The 26,239-nt window shown below is 40.7% G+C and overlaps 1 protein-coding gene and 1 pseudogene across 4 annotated transcripts in view; one reads left to right on the top strand and one right to left on the bottom strand.

The window, feature by feature from the left end:
* Ric3 (RIC3 acetylcholine receptor chaperone) overlaps positions 1-26,239 on the top strand; it is a 55,731-nt gene that overhangs the window by 18,095 nt on the left and 11,397 nt on the right. The window contains exons 1-5 of one of the 4 annotated variants that reach the window (XM_087591145.1): positions 5,196-5,340; positions 10,505-10,731; positions 11,698-11,770; positions 12,600-12,693; positions 24,043-24,185. In XM_087591145.1, coding sequence (XP_087447271.1) covers positions 10,528-10,731; positions 11,698-11,770; positions 12,600-12,693; positions 24,043-24,185 — 514 coding nt within the window. In that variant the 5' untranslated portion in view covers positions 5,196-5,340; positions 10,505-10,527. 4 annotated transcript variants of the gene reach the window in all.
* LOC108349532 (high mobility group protein B1 pseudogene) lies at positions 17,425-18,343 on the bottom strand (annotated as a pseudogene).

Genomic DNA, 26,239 nt, shown 5'->3' with positions numbered 1-26,239 from the left:
TTAGTAAAGTTTCTTTTACGTATGTAGGTGCCCTTGTATTTGGGGCAGAGATATTTAGGATTGAGAGTTCATCTTGGTGGATTTTTCCTTTGATGAATATGAAGTGTCCTTCCTTATCTTTTTTGATGACTTTTAGTTGAAAATTGATTTTATTTGATATTAGAATGGCTACTCCAGCTTGCTTCTTCTGACCATTTGCTTGGAAAGTTGTTTTCCAGCCTTTCACTCTGAGGTAGTGTCTGTCTTTGTCTCTGAGGTGTGTTTCCTGTAGGCAGCAGAATGCAGGGTCCTCATTGTGTATCCAGTTTGTTAATCTATGTCTTTTTATTGGGGAGTTGAGACCATTGATATTGAGAAATATTAAGGAATAGTGATTATTGCTTCCTGTTATATTCATATTTGGATGTGAGGTTATGTTTGTGTGCTTTTCTTCTCTTCGTTTTGTTGCCAAGACGATTAGTTTCTTGCTTTTTCTAGGGTGTAGCTTGCCTCCTTATGTTGGGTTTTACCATTTATTATCCTTTGTAGTGCTGGATTTGTAGAAAGATATTGTGTAAATTTGGTTTTGTCATGGAATATCTTGGTTTCTCCATCTATGTTAATTGAGAGTTTTGCTGGATACAGTAACCTGGGCTGGCATTTGTGTTCTCTTAGGGTCTGTATGACATCTGTCCAGGATCTTCTGGCTTTCATAGTCTGTGGCGAAAAGTCTGGTGTGATTCTGATAGGTCTGCCTTTATATGTTACTGGACCTTTTTCCCTTACTGCTTTTAATATTCTTTCTTTATTTTGTGCATTTGGTGTTTTGACTATTATGTGATGGGAGGTGTTTCTTTTCTGGTCCAATCTATTTGGAGTTCTGTAGGCTTCTTGTATGCCTATGGATATCTCTTTGTTTAGGTTAGGGAAGTTTTCTTCTATGATTTTGTTGAAGATATTTACTGGTCCTTTGAGCTGGGTGTCTTCACTCTCTTCTATACCTATTATCCTTAGGTTTGATCTTCTCATTGAGTCCTGGATTTCCTATATGTTTTGGACCAGTAGCTTTTTCCGCTTTACATTATCTTTGACTGTTGAGTTGATGATTTCTATGAAATCTTCTGTTCCTGAGATTCTCTCTTCTATCTCTTGTATTCTTTTGGTGAAGCTTGTATCTACGGGTCCTTGTCTCTTCTTTTGGTTTTCTATATCCAGGGTTGTTTCCATGTGTTCTTTCTTGATTGCTTCTATTTCCATTTTTAATTCCTTCAACTGTTTGATTGTGTTTTCCTGGAATTCTTTCAGGGATTTTTGTGATTCCTCTCTGTAGGCTTCTACTTGTTTATTTAAGTATTCCTGTGTTTCTCTAAGGGAGTTCTTCCCGTCTTTCTTGAAGTCCTCCAGCATCATGATCAAATATGATTTTGAAACTAGATCTTGCTTTTCTGGTGTGTTTGGATATTCCGTGTTTGCTTTGGTGGGAGAATTGGGCTCCAATGATGCCATGTAGTCTTGGTTTCTGTTGCTTGGATTCCTGCGTTTGCCTCTCGCGATCAGATTATCTCTAGTGTTACTTTGTTCTGCTATTTCTGACAGTGGCTAGACTGTCCTATAAGCCTGTGTGTCACGAGTGCTGTAGACCTGTTTTCCTGTTTTCTTTCAGCCAGTTATGGGGACAGAGTGTTCTGCTTTTGGGCGTGTAGTTTTTCCTATCTACAGGTCTTCAGCTGTTCCAGTGGGCCTGTGTTTTGAGTTCACCAGGCAGGTTGCTTGCAGCAGAAAAGTTGGTCTTACCTGCGGTCCCGTGGCTCAAGTTTGCTCGTGGGGTGTTGCTGATGAGCTCTCCGCAGAAGCAGCAACCAGGAAGATCTGCGCCACCCTTTCTGGGAGCTTCCGTGCACCAGGGTTCCAGATGGCGTTTGGTGTTTTCCTCTTGAGACAGAGATGTGGGCCGAGTGTAGACTTTTCTGGTTTCCCAGGCGTGTCTGCCTCTCTGAAGGTTTAGCTCTCCCTCCCACAGGATTTGGGTGCAGAGAACTGTTTATCCGGTCGGTCCCTTCAGGTTCCGGCGGTGTCTCAGACACAGCGGATTTCCTGCTCCTGTGCCCTTATCCAAGGGAACCCAGAGGCCGTATACAGTTTCCTCTTGGGCCAGGGATGTGGGCAGGAGTGGGCAGTGTTGGTGGTCTCTTCCGCTCTGCAGTCTCAGGAGTGCCCACCTGTCTCGCAGTGAACTCTCTCTCCCTCGGGGTTTGGGAGCAGTGAGCTGGAGGCAGGGAGCGAGAGATTGGGACTCCAGCTAAAAACTGGAAGTGTCCGGTCCTAGAGGAATTTTGCCTCTGTGTGTCCCAAGGACATCAGGCAGGTCGGTTGCAGCAGAAAAGTTGGTCTTACCTGCGGTCCCGAAGCTCAAGTTTGCTTGTGGGGTGTTGCTTATGAGCTCTCCGTGGCGGCAGCAACCAGGAAGCTTGGTTTTGTTTTTGAAACTGTCTCACTGCACAGCCCACAGTGGCAGGACAGGACAGTTCCCCTGGGACTCTCCATCCCCCTGCCTCTATGAGGACTGAGATTGTAAGTACATTCACACCCCACTTTCAATCAGTTTATTCTTCTAGTCTTTTCAGTAGCCTTTTCTCTGACTTTTATGACATTGGTTTGCTTTTGTTTGTCTTTGATCATTTAGTTTTCTTTTTCTCTCCATCCCCTTTTGTGTAAGGATACATGTTCCTCCAGGCTTTTGGGGACTGAGAAGAGTTCATCCAGTTTTCCAGCTTTGCCACTTAGGTTGAACAGAGTTACTGCTCAATTTGATTGCAGTCAAACATTTCTAGCTATATCCCACCAATGCCTCAGATACAAGTGAACTCAGCTTTAACCTAACCATGAGCCTCTCAGTCCTTCATTTTCTTCTCCTAGAAAACTAAATCTTTCCCAGATCTCTGGTAGGTTTGATATTAAATGCTTCTGCTGATTACATGGTGATAGTCTTGGGCCTGTCCTTGTTTACAGCTCCAGCCATCGCCTCTGGCACCTCTGGTACCGCTAACTTACTGTAATGCCTTTCTGCTATTTCCCCCAGATCCTACTTTCTCTTTTATATCCCTATATTCAGCTGCTAGATTAATTCCCCTCAAGTGCCTTTCTCATTATGTGGTTTCCTGACCTAAGATCCAGGGTACTGCACAGTGGTGTGCAAAGTCTTCCAATATCTACCACCCTTTCCTTAACTTCTGTTTCTTCCTTAATGGTGTCAAACTCACCTGGCAGGGTTCTTAGTCTTTCATTTCCTTCAGCAGTGACCCCATTTGATGGCGCTCTCTTCTTTTTGAAATGTTTGTATCCTTTAGTGTTTAAAGGTGGAATCCTGTAGTAATGAAAACCATGGTGATTGCTTGCTTGTTGTCTCTTTGTTGTGGACATGGTGCCCTTTATCAACATTGTTCCACAAGGGAAGTTCATGCTATTTTGTTTATGGCTCTTTTCCTTTCTACCTAGGGAGACTCTTAAACAAAGTGCATGTCTAATAAGTTTTCATGGCCAAGAGAGCTTAATAGCATCATTAGTTTGCAGTTTAAAATAATATAAAGCAATGTCTTTAACCTCATTATCTGATTTTAATTTTTATGTCATTTTAAAAGGCCTATAGAGCAGTAAAAGAGTTTAAAAGCACGTTGCTACATACATTAAATCTAGTCTATTTGTATCAAGAGAAAGAATGCTTTTCTATATACTGTCTTTACATTTTTGCATTGTATAATTTTGGGATAGAGATTTTTAACTAAACAGAAACCATTATCAATATAGAAAGTTAAAATCGTAATAATTGTTTTTTAGCTTTAAATAAATAACAAGGAAGACCGTATGTATAATAAAATAGTAAAATATCACATATAAAAATATACTAGCATTTTTAGTCTAAGGAAAAAATCTTATTATGGTGCTTTGTGCATGCTATAGTTTACCTGTACAAATTTAAGAGAAAAATCTCAATGCAATTTAAAAGTAAAATGTTTACAAATCTTATTTTGTATTGAATTAGCACAAGAAAATTCGAAACAACAATAAAAGGATTAACAACCCCTAATAGCAATAGGGGGAAAAAGGTCTATTAGAAATGAAAGCTGGTCTGCTTAAATACTGGAGAGCAAACTATAAATGAAGATATTGATGATTTATCAAGATCAGCCACACCCCTGTGTGTGAACCCATATAGTCTTTTGTGGCGCGAAATTAGAGAATTCTTGGTAAATTTAAATGTGTGCCTTAACCCAGGAGAACAAGTCCTTGAAATCTCTCATAGATAAATACCTAACACATGCAGGCAAGGATGTAGCCTGAAAAGGGACATTTCAGTCTTCAGAAATGTAGCGTGTATTGATATGTTTAAAAATAACTGAAAGGAGGGGGCTGGAGAGATGGCTCAGTGATTAAGAGCACTGACTGCTCTTCCAGAGGTCCTGAGTTCAATTCCCAGCAACCACATGGTGGCTTACCTGAAGTAGGATCTGATGCCCTCTTCTGGTGTGTCTGAAGACAGCTACAGTGTACTCATATACAGAAAATAAATAATTCTTTAAAAAAATATATGAAAGAATAGGCTATTGCTAGGTAGCATTGTAGAATTGGCTACAGATATGGTTGAGAAGAGAATTTAGTTACATAAGCTTGTACTGCTTGAAATTTTATAATGAATAAAAAGCAATAAAATAATATGTTCAAATTTAAAGCATCTAAGAAACAAAATTTCATTTTGAAAAGTAGCCAAAGATCTATTAACACAGCAATCTAAGTCCTTGAATGCTAACATTATACTAGAAAGAATAAATATAAGTGAATAAAATACTCATTGGTAGAAATTATGTACATACAGTAGGTCTGAGAAAGACAAAAATCCCGTGAATGTTAAAACTAGAGTTAAAGATTTAGCAAGCATATACAAGAGCTGAATTTTTTGATAGAAAATCCCTGGGGAAGCTAAAGACAATGTAAATACCCAGAATTAGTAATGAAATAATTTGAAAAAATGTAGAGAAAAACTACATAACCTTTGAGCTACTTCTATATGTTTTGATGAAATGTATAAAATATTCTAAGGAAGAATACATTTATAAGACTGATATTTTTAATATAAAATTCAAAATTAACCAAGAAATATAGTTTATTAAAAGTGCTAGGACCTAGTAAAACAAAATATTTTTCAAACTTTCTTTTTAAAGGTTTATTTATTTACTGTGTACGAATACACTGTAGCTGACTTCAGACACACCAGAGGAGGGCATTGGATCCCGTTGCAGATGGTTGTGAGCAATTTTTCAAACTTTTAAGGAGCAGACGCAGTTCATAAAATTATCAGGACAACAGGTAAATGGGAGAATTTATTATCATTTTTATTTTTTATATCATTTTTTTTGGAGCTGAGGACCGAACCCAGTTTTATATCATTTTAAACTTAGTTGTATGTGAGTGTGTGTATATGTGTGTGCACATGAAAGAGAGAGAGAGAGAAACAGAGAGAGAGAGACAAAGACAGAGACAGAGACAGAGACAGAGACAGAGAAACAGAAAGAGCAAGAAAGAAACAGAAAGAGGTGGGACTCTCTCATGCCTAGCAAGTATGAAAGGTCAGAGAAAAACTTTGTGGTGTCAGGTATCTCCTTACGTCTTTTCCATGGGTTCTGGGGGCTAATCTCAGTGGCTAGGCGCTTTAACAAAATGCATAGCTGGGCAGTGGTGGCACACACCTTTAATCCCAGCACTCAGGAGGCAGAGGCATGTGAATCTGAGTTTGAGGGCAGCCTGGTCTAAAGAGTGAGTTCCAGACTGTCAGGGCTACACAGAGAAACCCTGTCTGGAGGTGGGGGGCATTGTCTAATAACCTTGAAACCAACAATCATCATTAATATGATTCTTCAGTGTAAAAGAGATAGTCATCAGCACCCAAAACAAGAGCTCATGGCTTGGTCATTTCTTTACCCAACGTTGTGCTTCCTTTGCTCTCTCAGTCAGTGTGCTAGTGCTGTGAGGAGACACCACCACCATGGCAACTCATAAAAGAAGGTATTTAACCAAGGCTTACTTACAGTTTCAGAAGCTTAGTTCATTGTCACCATGATGGTGGGAAGCATGGTGGCATGCTGGTAGACATGGTGTTAGAGAAGCAGCTGAAAACTCTACATCCCAGATCTGTAGACAGCAGAGAGGGAGACTAGGTCTGGCATGGGCTTTTCAAACCTCAAAGCATACCCCTAGTGACACACTTCCTTCAACAAGGCCATACCTCCTAATCCTTCTAATCCTGTAAGAGTTCCCCTCCCTGGTAACAAAGCATCAACTCAATAGCCCGTGGGAGGCATTCTCACTCAACCCTGGCACTGATGTACTCCTATTTGAATCATTTCAGTTTTCTCCTGCTTTGAGATAGACTCACTTTACAGCCCAGGCTAGCCTGGAACCCACTAGGGTATCCAGGCTGCCCTCAAACTCATGGCAATCTTGCTGCCTTGGCCTCTCAGATGTTGGAATTACAGATGTAAGGCACCATTCTTGGGTTGACCCACTCTGGAGATGAAGAGTTTCCTTCATAGCTTCCATGGCATGCACAGTCAGTATTGGGAGGGAAAGGAAGATTATTAAAGAGAGCATGAGTAAGAAAGGATAGAAGGCAGAAGGCAGTTTCCATGCCCCATAGCTAATGATCTAACCTCCTTGTTCCCCCTTCCTTCTACCTAAGGACAGAGTCCACTTAAAGATAGCTCTCAGTTCATAGCACTTCATGGTCTGTTTTTCAAGCACAAAAGATTCTTTTCTTTTAAGGCCATATATTTGTGTGCACATGTATATGGATACATATTTGGAGGCCATTGGAAATCTCAGCTGTCTTCCTTGGGCTCTATCTATCTATCTATCTATCTATCTATCTATCTATCTATCTATCTATCTATCTATCTATCCCTTCTTCCTTCTCTCTGAGATAAGGTACTTGACTGGCCTAGAACATGTCAAGTAGGCTTAGCTGGCTGGCCATCACGCTCCAGGGATCCTCCTGTCTCCACTTCCCCATCACTAAGATTACAGATGCACATCACCATGCCTGGCTTTTAAATACATGTTTTAGGGATCAAACTCCAGCCTCAAGCTTGCAAAGCAAGCACTTTACCTACTGAGCCTCAAGCCACATGCCCTTCCCTTACTTGGGTCATATGTACCTTCTCTGATGTCTTTATTTTAAATCTTTATACTTTTGTATTTGCTTGAAAGAAGTACAAAGTAATTATGTGTGTGCTCAACTTATATGACATTATCATTCACAGCAGGAAATGACAATGCAGAATTGCTGTGGTCAGTCAGTGCTTAGCCTGAGAAGCTCCCTCACAGATACTCTCACATTGGGTGTAGCCAGGATCCTATAAAGCAAAAGGGAGTCTATTAAGAAAAGATACTCATAAGCCCAGTGTGTGGCCCGGCTTCTTAAGAAAGTCACATTTAAGTGCTTTACTTCTGTGTGCCTGTGTAGTGTGTTGTTTTGTGGCTTTTGAAGTTACTTTGTTCAAATGATGTCATTGATATCTAAGTTTAAAAGATTAAGCAGAAATATTCTGGTATACTTTTGGGGGGAATAGTGCTGGGGAGCCTTGTGCGGCTAGGCAGCTGCTTTGCCAAATGAACTACACCCCTAGTCCTGACTTCTTGTCCAAAGGAATTTTATTCAAAGGTGTCTTATTAGGTAGGTGGTACATATTTACAAATTATAAAAAAAGAGTGCTTTTAAGATGAAGACATAGGTCAAAAAAAAAAAAAGGTCAAAATAGTTCTTACTGTACAGTGAGGGTTGAGGCTTGTGTTTTTATCATAAGTATGCTCCACAAACCTGCGTGTATGATTTTCTCAGAAAATACAGTTCAGAGATGAGAAAGGAGCAGTGATAAAGTTAAATTTAAAATTTGGGACTTAAAGGGTTGGGGATTTAGCTCAGTGGTAGAGCGCTTGCCTAGCAAGCACAAGGCCATGGGTTCAGTCCCCAGCTCCAAAAAAAAAAAAGAAAAAAAAAAAAAAGAAAAAAAATTTGGGACTTAAGCATGGTTATTAGTTCTGTCTGTCTATTACTATCTCTCTTTCTGTCCCTCCTATTTTATTTTGCTTTTTTGTTTGTTTGTTTTTGAGACTGTATCTCCTGTAACCCAAGCTGGTTATTTACCCAAGGATGACTTTGAATTCCTGCTCCCCCTGCCTCCACCTCTCTAGTGCTGGAATTAAAGGGATATCTGCCCATGCATGGCTCATTAGCTTGTTTAACACTCTTATTTGAGAAATCTCTCAAAAGAGCAAATTTTTTTCTCTGCAGGCCATCTCTCAGCCAGCAAGAAAGGCAAGGCAGGGGGGCAGGGAGGCATTCTTTGCCTTCCTGTCCCCTTTCTTTGCTCTGTCTTTCCATCTTGCCTCTGTTTGCCTGTTTCCATGCTGGGGATCTAGTCTAGAGCCTTGGGTATGGCAGGCCAGCTCTTTACCAATGAACAATTTCTGTCCTCAGCTCCCTTTCCCACTTTTGAGGCAGGATCTTGCTATGTTGCCCAGGGTAGCCTTACCCACACTCCTCTGCCCCATTTTCCAAGTGCTGGATTTATAGATGTATGCTACCTGTCTGTATAGACACTCTTACAACACAGTTTCTAAAAACATGAAGTCAGTATTTGCATCAATTCCATTTCAGTTTTTCATTTCCAGTTATGGAGGTCAGATGCTTGAAGTACCTTGCTATATCTTCACAGACCTATAGTGTGTAAGTTAGCCTACCTACATAACCATATTTGACAACATCTCCCAGATTTACCCACCAGAGAGGGGCCAATGGACCGTCCAGCCTATGTATATAGTATCACAGAATACAGGCAAGGCACTTAGCAGGGTGGCTGTGTGTTTGCACTCTTACCTCAGTGTTCGAAAATTCTTGCCTTCCCATATCTTGGCCAGCTTTTGCTACTTTCCACCATCCTGCTGGGTAGAAAGTCCTGTCTCACTAATTGAGCATTTTGGTCACTGTTGTAGTTTGCACACCCGTTAGTACTGATAACTCACTACTGACCAGGAACTGTCTTACTTTGAGTTTCATCATTGTATGTGTTGGCAGCCACTTAAGCCTCCCTTTCTGTAAGTCCCTTCCTCATGTCTTTGGTTCCTTTTGCTGTGAATTTTACATGATGTCATTAAGTGGCAGACTCTTCTATGTTATAGATATTTAGTCCTTTATCAGTTTTATATGTTAGAGTTTTTTTTCCTTGATTTCATTCTTCCAGATTCTGTTCATGGTCTTCTGTATTGAATGGAAATCCTTAATTTTGTTGTAGTCAAATTCAGTAAATTTGTAGTTTTAGAATTTCTTTAAGGTTGTTCTGTTCTCTGGTGTTCTATACTTTAGTGTGTTACCTCTGTTAGAGATGGTTCAGTAGTTAAGCACACTGGCTGATCTCCCCGAGGCTCTGCGTTTCATTCCCAGCATTTTCTGCATACATACGTAAATAAGTGTAGGAGGAAGAGGACGAGGAAGAGGAAGGAGAAGTAGGAAGAGGAAAAATGCAGAACAGTGGATGACAAACCTCCTCTTCTCTCAGTTCTTCTAAGGTTGGGCCTTTGACCCTGTTTCTACTCTATGAATCTTGGAGGCTCAGCTGTAGCTAATTCAAAAAGGGATGCTTGCCTCCTCCCCAAGCTGTGTGCTCCATCTTCCTCTAAGGAATTTGGAATTAGGCCCAGTCTTAGCTATTTCTTGAAGGAGTTGCAAATTGAGAGGCTTGGAATGACTCTCTTCTATTATAGGCACAAAGAAATTAGAGGAGTTATCTGAAGAAAGAGATTGAAGATGTGAGCAAAGAAACAAAGGGAAAGGCTATGGTCCCATAGAGAGGAGAGAGTTTGAGCTGGAATGTGAAAATAGCCAGCCTGAATCCTGATGGCTTTCCAGCTTCTGGTTCTGTTCTCTCCCGAGAACATTACATTTCCTTTTGTATTAGATAGGGGTGGCTAACCACTGTAACAGATAGACTCCAACGTATATAATGGCTCTCACACAATAGAAGCTTGTTTCTCACTTCCACAAACAGGACCAGATGGTTCCACGTTATCAGGGTAGCAGCAGTGGAGGCCTGTGCCACAGTTACTTAGGAACCAAGGGTAATGGAGGCTCTGGCATTTCCAACATATGACTTTCAAGGTCTCCCTGGACATTAGTATCCATCCTACAGAAGGAAAATGGCCATGTAGTTGAGCCTATGGGAAGCTTTATAGGCCAAGTTTCTTTGACTGGAACTCTGTCACAGGGCCACATTTAACTCTACAGGAGGCTGGGAAGTGAAGTTTAGTTATGGACCCAGAAGGAAGAGACAAATAGAGATTATCACAACATGGTCTGTATCCATATGAAACCCAGATCTTTCTAATCAATGTCCTGGTTTTCCTTAAACATGTTTGTTATTTGAACTTCAATGCATATATAAAACAGAAGAGATAAAAACCAATTAATTAATTTTCTCAGGAAAATTGGGCCGCTTTCCACCTATGATGCATCACCACACGGCACCCTCAGATGGTCAGACACCAGGGGCTCATTTCCAGAGGTCTCATCTTGCAGAGGCCTTTGCAAAGGCCAAGGGAGCAGGAGGCGGTGCTGGAGGAGGGGGTAGTGGACGAGGACTGATGGGCCAGATCATTCCAATCTATGGCTTCGGGATTTTTTTGTACATCCTGTACATTTTGTTTAAGGTAAGTGAAATTGTCTTACATGTGCATCTTATATGTGTATATCAGTGAAAATCTAATGTCATTGTAATAAAACCATTGCCTCTGGTAAATCCCTGCTAGGGTCACGCAGCCCTTTCAAATCCACTATTTCTTTGAAAGCCTCATCGTCTCCTTGTGAACTAGCTAGGATTGCTGCCATCTCAGTTTTACAGAGAGAAATCTTAGGATTGGTTTACAAGTAAAATGTAGGTCCAAGATTAGAACTTGGATCTTCTAGTTCATAATCCAAACAGCACTCTAATTCAGAGAAAAAGAATAAGAGACTAGGCATCTTTGCAAGCTGATAGACCATTAAGATGCTCTAAGAAGCAGCTTGTTCATAGGATGGGCACCAATGTTTCCAAGTAGCCACTGTGAGGCCATATTTAATGGTGCCAGTGTGTGGGATACTGTGTCTGGTGTCATCTCTGTAATTAGTCATGTCAAGACACTAAGCCCAACATTTCCTGGTTGTGGGAAGTCATGCTGGGTCCTTTAAGGGAGACAACCAAATAAGTCCCACCTTTAGGCAGGTTTTGAGGTTATAGGTTTGTTCTCTGTGTTAAGGTATAGAAGCCTCACCTTACACTCATGCCTCAGTATAAGTGAGGGGAGGTTAGTTTCTTCTTGCCCAGGAACTCTGCAGGCCGTCTGCGTGGAGATGAGACTGTCCTCCGGTGCCCTGTACCTGCCGCTGGATGAGCATGGTATGGCAGGTGACTGAGGGGACTTTGCTTTCCGTGTGCTGTAATCTTTGCGTCAATCATTTTTACCTTCTTGACTCTTTCAGTGGCTTTAAAAAGACAGTTCTCTAATGTTGATACTTGGTTTGATTTCTGACTTAATTTTTGTCTCCTAGCTTTTTTTGTTTTTTCATTTAACATGAGGTGTTCCGTGACTTTGAGGTTCTGAGCTGCTGTTGATGTGCTCTGCCTCCTTCATCCTCAGCTTTCAAAGGGGAAAACTGCAGAGGACCGGAACTGCTCCACTGCCCCACCCGGAAACACCCACCGGAAGATCAGTAAGTGCTCCACCCCTTGTCTTCAGTGGTAGTGAGTTGGAGTGGGATACAAGCAGGGAAGAGTATGTGGGTGTGTCCCAAAAGCGTTTCCCAAATGTGAATGGATGTTGGGCCTTAAAGGGCTAATGCTGCTTGTGCTTTAGCACAAGGCTGCTAGTTCACTTGGGTACGTATTAGGAATTTAACGTCAACATTTGCAGCATTTCCCTTTCCTATGATCTGAAAGTTCACTTCATATTTGGAGTATTATTTGCTGTGTTTTTAGTATCTTAGTGTTTCAGTGTAGGGCATGCGCGTGTGTGTACTTTATACTGACACTGTTTAAAGGCATTGAGGTCCCAACCACAGTTTGGGACTTTCTTTTACAGAAATGTAACACTGACACTCTTAATTCCTAGATACTTCCAGACCTTATGTACAGGAAACAGGGATCACCTAAGAGCCCTGATCCTTTACTTGTAGTCCTGTGTAGGCTTAGTATCTTACCCAGGAGCATTGTTTGGATCACAAGCCATTGTCTACCTTCTGCGATTACTCTGGGGTAATAGCAGGGTGCTTTTGGTGCTGGATGTTTTCTTTAGTTGGCTCTGCTGGATTACCGTGTGGAAGGGGAGTAATTTGTTTATCATCCCCTAAATGAATATATATCCTGTTGCACCTGCTCCTCAGACCTCTGTACCTTGTTTGTGCTGATTGTATTAGCAAGGGAAGCCCTGTCTGAATCTCTGAGCAAGTCTGGATTACCTCAGATCATTTCAGCTAGCCATTTCTTGGAAGGGTTTAGGGGATTGCCCATGATGGTTCTTAGACTCATACTTGTTTTTTTCAGCCAACTTTGAGCTTGTTCAACTACAAGAAAAACTAAAAGAGACAGAGGAAGCCATGGAAAAATTAATCAACAGAGTGGGACCTAATGGTGAGAGGTAAGTTTCCATCAAATAGGACTCAGACAATTTCATATTTATAGATTATACTTTGGCTGTTGATGTATAGACCACATGTTTTTATCTTATGTAATTGTCAGTTTAGGTACACTATATGTATTCTTTCTAAATTAACATTTCATTTTCATATCATTTAGAAACTTGGTTTTTTTAAACATTTTTTTTCTTTTTTCTTTTTTCTTTTTTTTTTTTCCCGGAGCTGAGGACCGAACCCAGGGCCTTGCGCTTGCTAGGCAAGTGCTCTACTACTGAGCTAAATCCCCAACCCCTTAAACATTTTTTAATTGGATTTTTTAATTTACATTTCAAATGTTGTCCCCTATTCCAGTTTCCCATCCATAAAGCCCCTACATAATCCCCACTCCCCCTTCTTCTATGAGTGTGTTCCCCCACCCATCTACCTACCCCTTCCTGCCTCCCTACTCTGACATTCCCCTACACTGGGGGATTTAGCCTTGGCAGGACTAAGGGCTTCTCCTTTCATTGGTACCCAACAAGGCCATCCTCTGCTACATATGAAGCTGGAGCCATAGGTATGTCCATGTATATTCTTTGGATGTTGTTTTAGTCCCTGTTTAGCTCTGTACCCCATTTTTAATTAGGGTTATTTGATTCTCTGGAGTCTAACTTCTTGAGTTCTTTGTATATATTGGATATTATCCCTCTATTGGATGTAGGACTTTTCCATTTTTAATTAGGGTTATTTGATTCTCTGGAGTCTAACTTCTTGAGTTCTTTGTATATATTGGATATTATCCCTCTATTGGATGTAGGACTTTTCCCAATCTGTTGGTTGCCATTTTGTTTTAATGACAGTGTTCTTTGTCTTATAGAAACTTTGCAATTTTGTGAAGTCCCATTTGTTTATTCTTGACCTTAGGCCATAAGCCATTGGTGTTCTTTTCAGGAAATTTTCTCCAGTGCCCATGTGTTTGAGGCTCTTTCCCACTTTTTCTTCTATTAGTTTGAGTGTATCTGGTTTGATGTGGAGGTCCTTGATCCACTTGGACTTAACCTTTGTACATGGTGATAAGAATGGGTCAATCTGCATTCTTCTACATGCTGACCTCCAGTTGAACCAGCACCATTTGTTGAAAATGCTATCTTTTTTTCCACTGGATGGTTTTAGCTCCTTTGTCAAAGATCAAGGGACCATAGGTGTGTGGGTTCAGTTCTGGGTCTTCAGTTCTATTCCATTGATCTACCTGCCTGTCTCTGTACCAATACCATACACTTTTTTTTTCTATCTCTATTGCTCTGTAATACTGCTTGAGGTCAGGGATGGTGATTGCCCTAGAAGTTCTTTTATTGTTGAGGATAGATTTCTCTATCCTGGGCTTTTGTTATTCCAAATGAATTTGCTAATTGCTCTTTCTAATTCTATGAAGAATTGAGTTGGAATTTTGATGGGGATTGCATTGAATCTGTAGATTGCTTTTAGCAAAATGGCCATTTTTACTATATTAATCCTGCCAATCCATGAGCATGGGAGGCCTTTCCATCTTCTGAGATCTTCAATTTCTTTCTTCAGAGATTTGAAGTTCTTGTCATACAGATCTTTCACTTGCTTGGTTAGAGTTACACCAAGGTATTTTATGTTATTTGTAACTATTGCGAAGGGTGTCATTTCCCTAATTTCTTTCTCAGCCTGTTTATCCTTTGGGTAGAGGAAGTCTACTGATTTGTTTGAGTTAATTTTATATCCAGCCACTTTGCTGAAGTTGTTTAATCAGGCTTAGTAGTTCTCTGGTGGAACTTTTGAGGTCACTTAAGTATATTATATCATCTGCAAATAATGATACTTTGACTTCTTCCTTTCCAATTTGTATCCCTTTTACCTCCTTTTGTTGTCTGATTGCACTGGTTAGGACATCGAGTACTATACTGAATAGGTAGGAGAGAGTGGGCAGCCTTGTCTATCCCTGATTTTAGTGGGATTGCTTCAAGTTTCTCTCCATTTAATTTGATGCTGGCTATCAGTTTGCTGTATATTGCTTTTACTGTATTTAGTTATGGGCCTTGAATTTCTGATCTTTCCAAGACTTTTAGCATGAAGAGGTATTGAATTTTGTCAAATTCTTTCTCAGCATCTAATGAGGTGATCATGTGGTTTTTTTTCTTTGAGTTTGTTTATATAGTGGATTATATTGGTGGATTTCTGTATATTGAACCATCCCTACATCCCTGGGATTAAGCTTACTTGATCATGATGGATGATTGTTTTGATGTGTTCTTGGATTTGGTTTGTGAGAATTTTATTGAGTATTTTTATATTGTTATTCATAAGGAAAATTGGTCTGAAGTTCTCTTTGTTGGGTCTTGCTGTGGTGTAGGTATAAGCATAATTGAGGCTTCATGAAAGGAATTGGGTAGTGTTCCTTCTGTTTCTATTTTGTGTAATAGTTTGGAGAGTATTGGTATTCCCAATTTTGTTGAATATAGGCTTTTGTAGTAGGATCTGATGGTTTTTTGTATGTCCTCAGATTCTGTTGTTATGCCTCCCTTTTCATATCTGATTTTGTTAATTTGGATACTCTTTCTGTGCCCTCTGGCTAGTCTGGCTAAGGGTTTATCTATCTTGTTGTCTTTCTCAAAGAACCAGCTTCTGGTTTTGTTAATTCTTTGTATAGTCCCTTTTGTTTCTATTTGGTTGATTTCAGCTCTGAGTTTGATTATTTCCTGCCATAGACTCCTCTTGGGTGTATTTGCTTCTTTTTGTTCTAGAGCTTTTAGGTGTGCTGTCATGCTGCTAGTATATGGTCTCTCTAGTTTCTTTCTGCAGACACTCAGAGCTATGAGTTTTCCTCTTAGCACTGCTTTCATTGTGTCCCATAAGTTTGGGTATGTTGTGTCTTCATTTTCATTAAATTCTAAAAAGTATTTAATTTCTTTCTTTATTCCTTTCTTAACCAAGTTATCATTGAGTAGAGCATTGTTCAACTTCCACGTATATGTGGTCTTTTGTCGTTTTTGTTGTTATTGAAGACTAGCGTTAGTCCATGGTGATCTGATAGGATGCATGGGATTATTTCTATCTTCCTGTATCTGTTGAGGCCTGTTTTGTCACCAATTATATGGTCAATTTTGGAGAAGGTACCATGAAGTGCTGAGAAGAAGGTATATTCTTTTGTTTTAGGATGAAATGTTCTATAGATATCTGTTAAATCCATTTGGTTCATAACTTCTGTTAGTTTCCCTGTGTCTCTGTTTAGTATCTGTTTCCATGATCTGTCCATTGTCGAGAATGGGATATTGAAACCTCCCACTATTATTGTGTGAGGTACAATGTATACTTTGAACTTCAGTAAAATTTCTTTTATGAATGTAGATACCCTTGCATTTGGAGCATAGATATTCAAGATGAGAGTTCATCTTGGTGGATTTTTCCTTTGATGAATATGAAGTGTCCTTCCTTACCTTTTTTGATAACTTTTGGTTGAAAGTTGATTTTATTGGATATTAGAATGGCTATTCTAGCTTGTTTCTTGAGACCATTTGCTTGGAAAATTGTTTTCCAGCCTTTTACTTTGAGGTAGTGTCTGTCTTTGTCACTGAGATGTGTTTTCTGTATGCGACAAAATGCGGGGTCCTCTTTACCTATCCAGTCTGTTATTCTATGTGTTTTTATTCTACTTATGATAGGATATTAAGGAATTAAGGATATTAAGGAATAGTGATTCTTGTTTCCTGTTATTTTTGTTGTTAGAGGTGGAATTATGTTTGTATGGCTCTCTTCTTTTGGTTTTGTTGCAAGAAGATTGCCATGGAATATCTTGTTTTCTCCTCTATATTAATTGTGAGTTTTGCTGGATATAGTAGCCTGGACTGGCATTTGTGTTCTCTTAGGGTCTGTATGACATCTGTCCAGGATCTTCTGGCTTTCATAGTCTCTGGTGAAAAGTCTGGTGTAATTCTGAGTGGTCTACCTTTATATGTTCCTTGACTTTTTCTCTTACTGTATGTAATATTCTTTCTTTGTTTTGTGCGTTTGGTATTTTGATTATTATGTGACAGGAGGAATTTCTTTTCTGATCCAATCTGTTTGGAGTTCTATAGGCTTCTTGTATGTTTATGGGCATCTCTTTCTTTAGGTTAGGGAAGTTTTCTTCTATAATTTTGTTGAAGATATTTACTTGCCCTTTAAGTCGGGAATCTTCACTCTCTTCTATACCTATTATCCTTAGGTTTGATCTTCTCATTGTGTCCTGGATTTTTTTGGATGTTTTGCTCTTTGCGTTTTACATTGTCTTTGATGGTTGTGTCATCGTCTTCTGTGGTATCTTCTGCCCCTGAAATTCTCTCTTCTACCTCTTGTATTCTGTTGGTAATGCTTGTGTCTTTGATTCTTTTTTTTTTAATAAGAAAAATTGTATTTACTTAGAAGCATTCAGAATGTCAACAAAACAGCCGCCATTTTTTTGCAATTACAGAGTGGTATTCAGTTAACAGAACAACAATTACCTTCTTATAAGCTGCATCAGAGACAACTGAAGATGGAAAAAAAAAACCAAAAGGAAAAAAAACAAAAACAAAAACAAAAAAAAGAAACCAAAAACCAAACTACTGTCCCCATATATAACTAATTTGTGCTGTGCACCAACAAGAACCTGCTTTAATTTCCATGCCAATTTACAACCCCCAGACTGTACCAGGCAAGGTTAGTGGCTATTGAAAATACCACCAGGACAGGGCTAGCTAAAGACATATTCAGTAGTGTGTTAACTATACAAAAAAAGACACTGTACAGTTTAAAAACAAATCTTACACAGCCTTACATTTCAATTTTTTTCTTTAAAAGGAGTGAGTTGTGTACAGGGGGGTTAAATGCTTTATAGACAAGAAAAAAAACTGCGCTAGAACCAACTTATTCATCATCATCATCTTCTTCTTCATCTTCATCTTCATCTTCTTCCTCCTCTTCCTCATCCTCTTCATCCTCCTCGTCGTCTTCCTCTTCCTTCTTTTTCTTGCTCTTCTCAGCCTTGACCACCCCCTTTTTCGCTGCATTCCTTTAGCTCTGTAGGCAGCAATATCCTTCTCATACTTCTCCTTCAGCTTGGCGGCCTTCTTTTCATAGGGCTGCTTGTCATCCGCGGCAGTGTTGTTCCACATCTCTCCTAGTTTCTTCACAACATCACCAATGGATAAGCCAGGATGCTCGCCTTTGATTTTTGGGCGGTACTCAGAACAGAACAAGAAGAAGGCCGAAGGAGGCCTCTTGGGGGCATTGGGGTCCTTGAACTTCTTTTTGGTCTCCCCTTTGGGGGGGATGTAGGTTTTCATTTCTCTTTCATAACGAGCCTTGTCAGCCTTTGCCATATCTTCAAATTTCCCCTTTTCTTTAGCAGACATGGTCTTCCACCTCTCTGAGCACTTCTTGGAGAACTCTGAGAAGTTGACAGAAGCATCCGGGTGCTTCTTTTTGTGCTCCTCCCGGCAGGTTTGCACAAAGAATGCATATGAGGACATTTTGCCTCTCGGCTTCTTAGGATCTCCTTTGCCCATGTTTAGTTGATTTTCCTCCGCGAGGCACAGAGTCGCCCAGTGCCCGTCCGGCTCTCGCTTGCCCCGGCGCTGTCTCTATGGAGCTCAATGTACTGCAATGGCTGTGAGAGCGGGAGCCAGACGCAGCCTCCTCACTCTCTCCGCTCTGTACGTGTCTTTGATTCTTGATCTCTTTCCTGGTTTTTCTATCTCCAGGGTTGTCTCCCTTTGTGATTTCTTTATTGTTTCTATTTTTCATTTTTAGATTCTGAATGGTTTTGTTCATTTTTTTTCACCTGTTTGGTTGTGTTTTCCTATAATTCTTTAAGGAATTTTTGTGTTTCCTCTTTAAGGGCTTCTCTTTGTTTTCCTGTGTTATCTTGTATTTGTTTAAGCTAGTTCTTTATGTCCTTCTTAAAGTCCTCCATCATCATCATGAGATGTGATTTTTAATCCAAATCTTGCTTTTCCAGTGTGTTGGGATATCCAGTATTTGCTTTGGTGGGAGATCTGGGCTCTGATGATGCCATGTAGCCTTGGTTTCTGTTGCTTAGGTTCCTGTGTTTGCCTCTCACCATCTGGTTATCCCTGGTGTTAGCTGGTCTTGCTGTTTCTGACAGTGGCTTGACCGTCCTGTAAGCCTGTGTGTCAGCACTCCTGGAGACTGGCTTTCTCCCAGCATGATCTCAGTACAGAGAGCTGTGTCACAGGGCCAACTCCTTGGTTCCTGTGTCCAGAGGGCTCCAGGCAGGTTCCTCTTGGGCCAGGAATGTGAGCAGAAATAGTGGTCTCCCCTGTGCTCTCATGATTGTCCACACTTCTGAGAGTCCAGCTCTCTCCTCCACAGGATCTGGGTACAGAGACTGGGTCAGCTCCAAGCGCAGGCAGAAACTGGAAGAATCCTTGAGAAACTTGTTTTCAAGTGTTAAATATGGTACAAAATATTGTAAGAGTTTGTAAAATTTGTAAATCTTGCTGGGTCAAATAACTTAGTTTTAGGAAGGATCTTCTATTTGTCTAATAAAAATTTTAAGTGAAATCTGGTTATTGAAAATTTTATTTTCTGATATCAAATAAGAAAAAAAAAGCAAGGGCCTGAAAAGATGACTCGGTGGTTAAGATCACTTGCTCTTCCCGAGTACCTGGGTTCAATTTTTAGTACCTACTTGGCAGCTCACAATTGTCTTTAACACCAATCCCAGGGGAGAAGACCCTTTGGTCTCTTTTTGCCTCTGTAGGTACTGTATATATGTGGTACACAGACACACATCCAGGCAATACTCACACCCATTAGAACAACAGCCTCACATAAAGCAGCTGTCATCACAGCAGGAATTTGTGTTCTGTGTTGACTACTCCTAGTGCAGAATTAAACATGCAAAGTAGGTATCAAGGGCCAGTTTAATCCTGTAGGAAGATACACTTCTATTTTGCCATACTGGCTAAGAATCTGAAAAGGTAGGTGCAGAAGGATTATGGAAACTGGAACAACTAAGAAAACTAAGGTACCTAAAAAAGCCAGGAAAGAACACCAAAATGTGATACTGAGTACTAAGACAGAGTCCGTCTCAACTGAGCCTTCTCACAGAGAGGAGGGAGAACTTCACAGCGGGCCATAAAATCACATGCAGTATATTGAGGAGTATCACCCTTACTTTCATGGACAGCTGTGGAGTCTTTGATGCAAGGAGCAGAGGGTGTTTGCCCTCTTTCAACTACTCATGCTCCATATCTCATCTTTTGCTCACTGACATCTAGTTTATCTCTCCTTTGTTGCAAGCAAAAAGACATCCTCAAATTGTGGTTTCCTGTCTATGTGTGAATAGAAACATGGAAATGATTCCTGATATGACCAGTAAAATTGTTTTAGACATCTTTCACATGAACATGTAGCTTATACACGTTCAGTGTCCTCTGTGTTATGTCCAATATAAAATACAATATCAAACTCAAATACACAGGTTAAGGGACTCAGGTGAAATGTTCTAATTTCTGCCTTCAGAATTAGCAAGATTTCCTTCTGAGAGTGGTATGTCTGGTGACTTACCTGCTAGAAACCCGGAGTGGCCTGAGGAAGCACTGATTAGCAAAGAGCCTGCTTCTGGGTAGCCTGGACTTGCAGATGTTCTTATGTGCTCCCTTGTAGCCCTCAACCCACACAATGACTCTTTTCTTCTAAAGCATCCGTTCACTTTTTCATCTAGGAACTTGCAAGAATTTCCTTCATCTTCCTTTGCTAAGGCATTGACCTCCCACCCCACCATACACTCATTTTGACTTTGGATTGTCATAGAGTCCTCAACAAGGGCATAATTTTCCCTGAGAGTCCTTATCTGAAACTACAGAATCTGCCTGGGTGTTCCTTTGTACTCACACCTCCTGGGCTTATTGAGTGATATATACAGCTTACTGTCACCAAAGCATGTCTTCCCTGATGTCCTATAACCTGTTCAGTCTTAATCCTTGTGCTGGATTACTGATGACCTCTGTACACCCTGAAATAAAGAGTATTTTAAAGCAGGGTCTTCAGCAACAATTGTGTCTTCTTTGGAACCTCTTTTCATTTGTTCTGCACAGCCCTGTGTGGTTGCTAATGGCGGCCTTAGTTCCTCGAGAAGTAACCATATCTGAGAGCATGAAGTACACTGCTATAGCAAATAAACTCAAATCTAGTGGCTTAAATAATGCAGATTTATTATGCTTGAGTTCTGTGGGTTAGTGGTCCTATGTTGAGTGAGAATTGTTGGTGTTGGCAGGATTCCCTTTGCAGGGCCCTGTGGCAGTTACTCTCAAGGTGACTTGAACTCTCAGCTTCTAGAAGTTGTTCACCTTCCTTGGCTTATAGCCCCTTCTTTATCTTCAAAGCCATCAATACTGGATTGAGACCTATTCGGATTCTATTACTTTGACTTCTGCTGCCTCCTTTTCCCATTTTTAAAGAATACTTCCAACCACATTGCACATTCTCAGATAACCCAGGATAACCTCCCATTATAACGTCAGCTGATTTTAGAAACCTCAAGTCCACCTACAGCCACAGTCCCCTTAGAGGGGAGTTTATGGATTCTCTATGGGGGTGAGTGAGATCTTAAGGTCTGATGGAAAGGGGAGACCTTGAACAAGCTTTTCAAGATAGAAGTTTCTTCAGACAGAGTTCAGAAAAAGAATGTTTCAGAAGGAGGCAGTAATGGTGAGAGAAGAAGGCAAGCACTTGGAATAGCATTCAGTTGGGAGCTGGTGTAGTATTTACAGTAGGGTAGGATAAGTGGCTAGAGAGGTGGGTAACGGGAGATAGCTAGGCAACGAAGACCCGTGTCTGAATGATGATGGGCTGCATTCGGCATTTACTGTTTTCATGAAGGTTTTCAGAAGAAGTGTCATGTTGTCCTACATTTAATATATACATTTAATGCATTTAATATAGCAGTCATATGCCAGAAGCCTACTGGGAATGTTCCATCAGAAGGCAATGGGAAGTGTTGGTGTGGTGGACACTCGAGGGCGGCCGCGGGAATATGGCAGGGACCCAGCCAGCCAGCCATTCAGGGGGTTCTAAGACAACCAGGCTGTGTAGACAAATTTTGTTAAAAACAGAACCAACAAACAAAGTGGTAGGCAGTGAAAATAGAAAAGAGGGGCACAGATTGTAGGAATTTATGTTTATTGGAAGCAAACCAGTACTAGTTAGCAGAAATTTGAACTTAGAAGAATATGAGGTATCTCAAGCTATCAAAGTTTTGAACCTCCAGCTTCTAGGAAGAGAGGCAATCACAGTGGCTCTGAGTCTCTCTGAGGATTTGGGAATAGGAGCAAAGGCACCGCTCCAGAATGAATTATCATCAGAGGTGTCCACGCCAAGATTTACTCACTCAAGATCCAGTTGGTGAGAAAGTACACTTGGTCCAGCTTAGATCATGCAGCTATCAATGAACCACTCAAGTTTTGGTAACTGATACAGTGGAGGCCCCATTTCAGAGATGTAGAGGAAAGCAGGTGGTGAGGGAATGAGACCGGGCAGCAGACACAGTCATTACAGATGATGAGGCCGTGGCTGTGCTGCCATGGGTGTACATGACTGCCCTGACGGTGAGAATTCCATAGAAACATCCATTGTAGTAAATCTGAAGATGTGCTCGTGTGGACCCTGCCTCTGTGTTTAATGGGCAGTGCAGACACACTTTTTCCAAGTTAAAAAGGTGTTTTAGTTTGAAATTTTGTCTGTTGGTGCTTCTCTAAGCCTGGTTATTGTAGTTAAGGGCTTCCATTTTACCCTGAGTTAGGAAGCAGAGGCTCAAATTTGTTTCATTTGGTGTCAGAACACTCTGTGTACAGTTACAGAAATGGTTTGTAAAGACTGTGGGCCAGAGCTTTGTGGAAGCAGGCAGGTTTCCTCTTCTGCCCTTGCATTCTCCCACAGAACAGTCATCTTCATTAGAGGAACTTGGGTAACTGGGCAGGTTTTGTTTTCTTCCCAGTGAAGGTGGTGGAAATGGCACACTCCTTTTCCTCAGTTACAATTGATGGAGAAACCTGTTTTTCCTGTGAGGTGAACTTTGTTGGTCTGAACACAGAGGGACACAGCGAACATCTGCACTGAGTAGGGTGCCTCCATTACTGGTACAAGGCTTTTTGCATGACGCACTGCTGATGGATGCTTTGGGCTCTAAGGAGATAAAGAGCAGTTCTCTTAAATGCTCCACTAGATGGTCTCTGTTTCCTGTCCAGGACGCTGCCTTTCTGTGTGATACAGTGCTTTCCTCTTAGCTGTGTGGTTATCCTCACATCTCATGCTGCGCTCGCAGGTATTTCCCAGAACCACAGCTCCTCTGGTAGTCTCACGAGGTTTCTAAACTGGAAATTGAGTACTGTGGTGGGCTCATTGGTAGTACTTGCTTGGTAGGGATTCCAAAAGAAAGGAGAAGAGGAAAAAGAAAAGGCACCAATCATCGTGTGTATATTTCAGTTTGTGAACCTCAGTTCCCCAGTTTCTCCAATTTACATGATTTTGTGTTGTGAATTATGTACCTTTGAGATTTCAGACTGTATCCTTACTCTTGTACAAATGGAAAAAGCCTTGTGGTTCCAGTCTAGTGTTTTTCTATGGTTGAGTCTAATAGCCTAGAATAATTTCTTTCACAACTTGCTTCAAAGAAAGTGTCTCACAGTGAAGGGAATTGACTTAGAGTTTTACTACTGTGAACAGACACCATGACCAAGGCAAGTCTTATAAAGGACAGCATTTAATTGGAGCTGGCTTATGGGTTCATTTAATTGGGGTTGGCTTATAGGTTCAGGCCATTATCATCAAGGTGGGAACATGGCAGCATCCAGGCAGGCATGGTGCAAGAGGAGCTGAGAGGTCTACATCTTCATCTGAAGGCTGCTAGCAGAATACTGACTTCCAGGCAACTAGGGTGAGGGTCTTAAAGCCCACACCCACAGTGACACACTTCCTCCAACAAGGCCACACCTTTTAATAGTGCCATTCCCTGGGCCAAGCATATACAAACCATGGCAGGAATAATCTAAGAATCAGAGGGAAATTGCAGGAGACTGGGGAATCAGGCTGCTGAGGAGTGAGGGTGAAACCACCAGGATTTTGTTTCCATGTTAATTCATCTTGGAACCTCAAGCAGCTACTTGATTGCAATATTCTGGAGATTAGATTTTCCATTTATAAAATCACAACAATGAACTAACATCTCTGGTTACAGCCATGACATCCCAGAAATCACCTGCTGTTAGACCTCTTCTTTGAGGATCAAACAGATCAATCATGGTGAAGTGTCTCCGTTACCTTGGAGTGCTGGCCACTAAATGGCTGGATTGTCTGTTTCTCAGCAGAGCACAGACTGTGACTTCTGACCAAGAGAAACGATTACTGCATCAGCTCCGAGAAATCACCAGAGTCATGAAAGAAGGCAAGTTCATTGACACATCTCCAGAGAAGGAAGCTGAGGAAGCCCCGTACATGGAGGACTGGGAAGGTAAAATGCCCCCTTGCTTCCTTATTAGCTGTCACCCAGAAAGGAGATCTTGCCAGTTTTCTTAAAAATCAATTTTGTATAGAGACATGACATCTGTATAATGTTTACCTAATTTAAAAGTGCAGTTGGAAAAGTTTGGCAAATGTGCAATGATAATCACACTGTAGTGTCAGAAAAGGACACTTTCACTACCCTAGGAAGTTCCACCCTCCTGCCTCCTGCAGCACCTGAACTGCTTTCTGCCTCTTAATTTGGCTTGCTGTATATAAATGGATTATATTGCAGATGCGCTGTGATGGCGATCTTCTGCTTAGAGGAATGCCTTTGAGATTCCTGTTTGGTGTCGAGTGTAGCACAAGTCCAATCCTGCTGAGCAGGATTATATAAATATACCACAATTTGTTAATCCACTCACTAGTTGATTAACACTGGGCTCTTTCTAGCTTTGAACTGTAGGATCCAAGCCATTGTGAAGTTTGCATGAAAGGCTTTTTGGACTCACTGCTTCTCGTTCGGTGTGTGTTTAGGAGTGGGGTTTCGGGTTTTATAGCGGGTGCACGTTTAGATTTATTAGACACTTTAAAGGGGCTGTACATTCCCACCATAGCTTATGAGTCGATTTCCCCATATCCTCGCTAATGTGCCATTTTTGTAAATGTTAGCCATTCTAATGAGTTTACAGTGGCATTGCAATCATAACTCAAGCTTGCGTTTCTCCAGGGACTACGATGCTGAACATTGTTTCATGTCCTATTTTCAAACCCTATGTCTTTGTTGAAGAGTCTGTTCAAATCATCATTGTCGAATATTGGGTTGAATGTGTTTTTATTAAGTTGCAACATATTTCTTTATTGTGCAGGTGGGTCTTTTGAGTGGGGGAGGTTTTGTGATACAGTACCCCAGCTGGCCTGATTCCCACCTGTAGCACCCAAGCTAGTCTTCACTCATCAGCCTCCCTGGTACTGGCAATAATGTGCCTCACCCGTGCCCAGCAGCAGGAATTTTCATGCACCTTGGAGACAAGCACTTTACCATTTAGGTATTTTATATGCATTTTCTTAGAACCTGCAACCTGCCTGTTTATTTGCTTAATAGCATATTTGCTAGAGAAGTGTTAAATTTTAATGAAGTCATACTAATCATTTTTCTTTTGCATCACAGTTTTGTGTGTTCTCTTTAAGTTATCTTTACCTAATCCAGATGTTTTCATCTAGAAGATATATATGGCTTTAGTATTTACATTTAGGCTTATTTTAAGAATTAATTTTTTTAAATTAAAATATAATTGCATCATTCCCCCACCCACCCTTCCTCCTTCCAATTCCTTCCTTGAGTTAACCTTTATAGATCGTAAGGCATCAGGACTTAAATTTGCTTTGCATCTCTCGGTACTGTGTCACTCTCCATTAATTTGATTTAATTAATAACTTTAGCACACTGGTTGAAAATCAGTTGATTCTGGTGTGTGTGTGTGTGTGTGTGAGTGTGTGTGTGAAACCTAGAGTTTGCACATTGTGGGTACATGCTCTAACACTGAGTTCCAAAACACACACGCACGCACACACACACACACACACACACACACACACACACACCATTTAGAGCTGTGTGTTCCAAGGACTCTCTGTATAATGTCTAGTTGTGGGTTTCTGTATTTGTTTGTAAAGGATTATTTTTTTAATGTTGTGTTTATAAAAGCTACTTACTAGTGATTTTCTTTTACCCTATACTGAGTTTGGAGTAATTCCGAGTAATGTTGGTCACAGCCTCATAAAATGTACTGGGGTTGCAGTCTTTTCCAGAAGAGTTTGTGTAGAATTGTTGTTAATTTATAGTCATTAGTGAAGCTTTTCAGTGCCAACCTGGGGGATTTTTTTGTGTTTGGACAGTGCATGTGCACGCCTCTGTGTGTGTGTGTGTGTGTGTGTGTGTGTGTGTGTGTGTGTAGAATTACAAAAATAAATTCAATTTCTTTAATACTTTCTTAAATGTGCTTTGAAAGTAGTTTTAAAAATTTACATACTTCATCCAAACGTCTACTCTGGGTAGGAGAG

This window comes from Rattus norvegicus, chromosome 1 (assembly GCF_021556685.1).
Source record: "Rattus norvegicus strain SHRSP/BbbUtx chromosome 1, alternate assembly SHRSP_T2T, whole genome shotgun sequence".
Taxonomy (NCBI): Eukaryota; Metazoa; Chordata; class Mammalia; order Rodentia; family Muridae; genus Rattus; species Rattus norvegicus.
The sequence above is the reverse complement of the archived record's forward strand: the minus strand, read 5'-3'. Positions and strand labels throughout refer to the sequence as shown.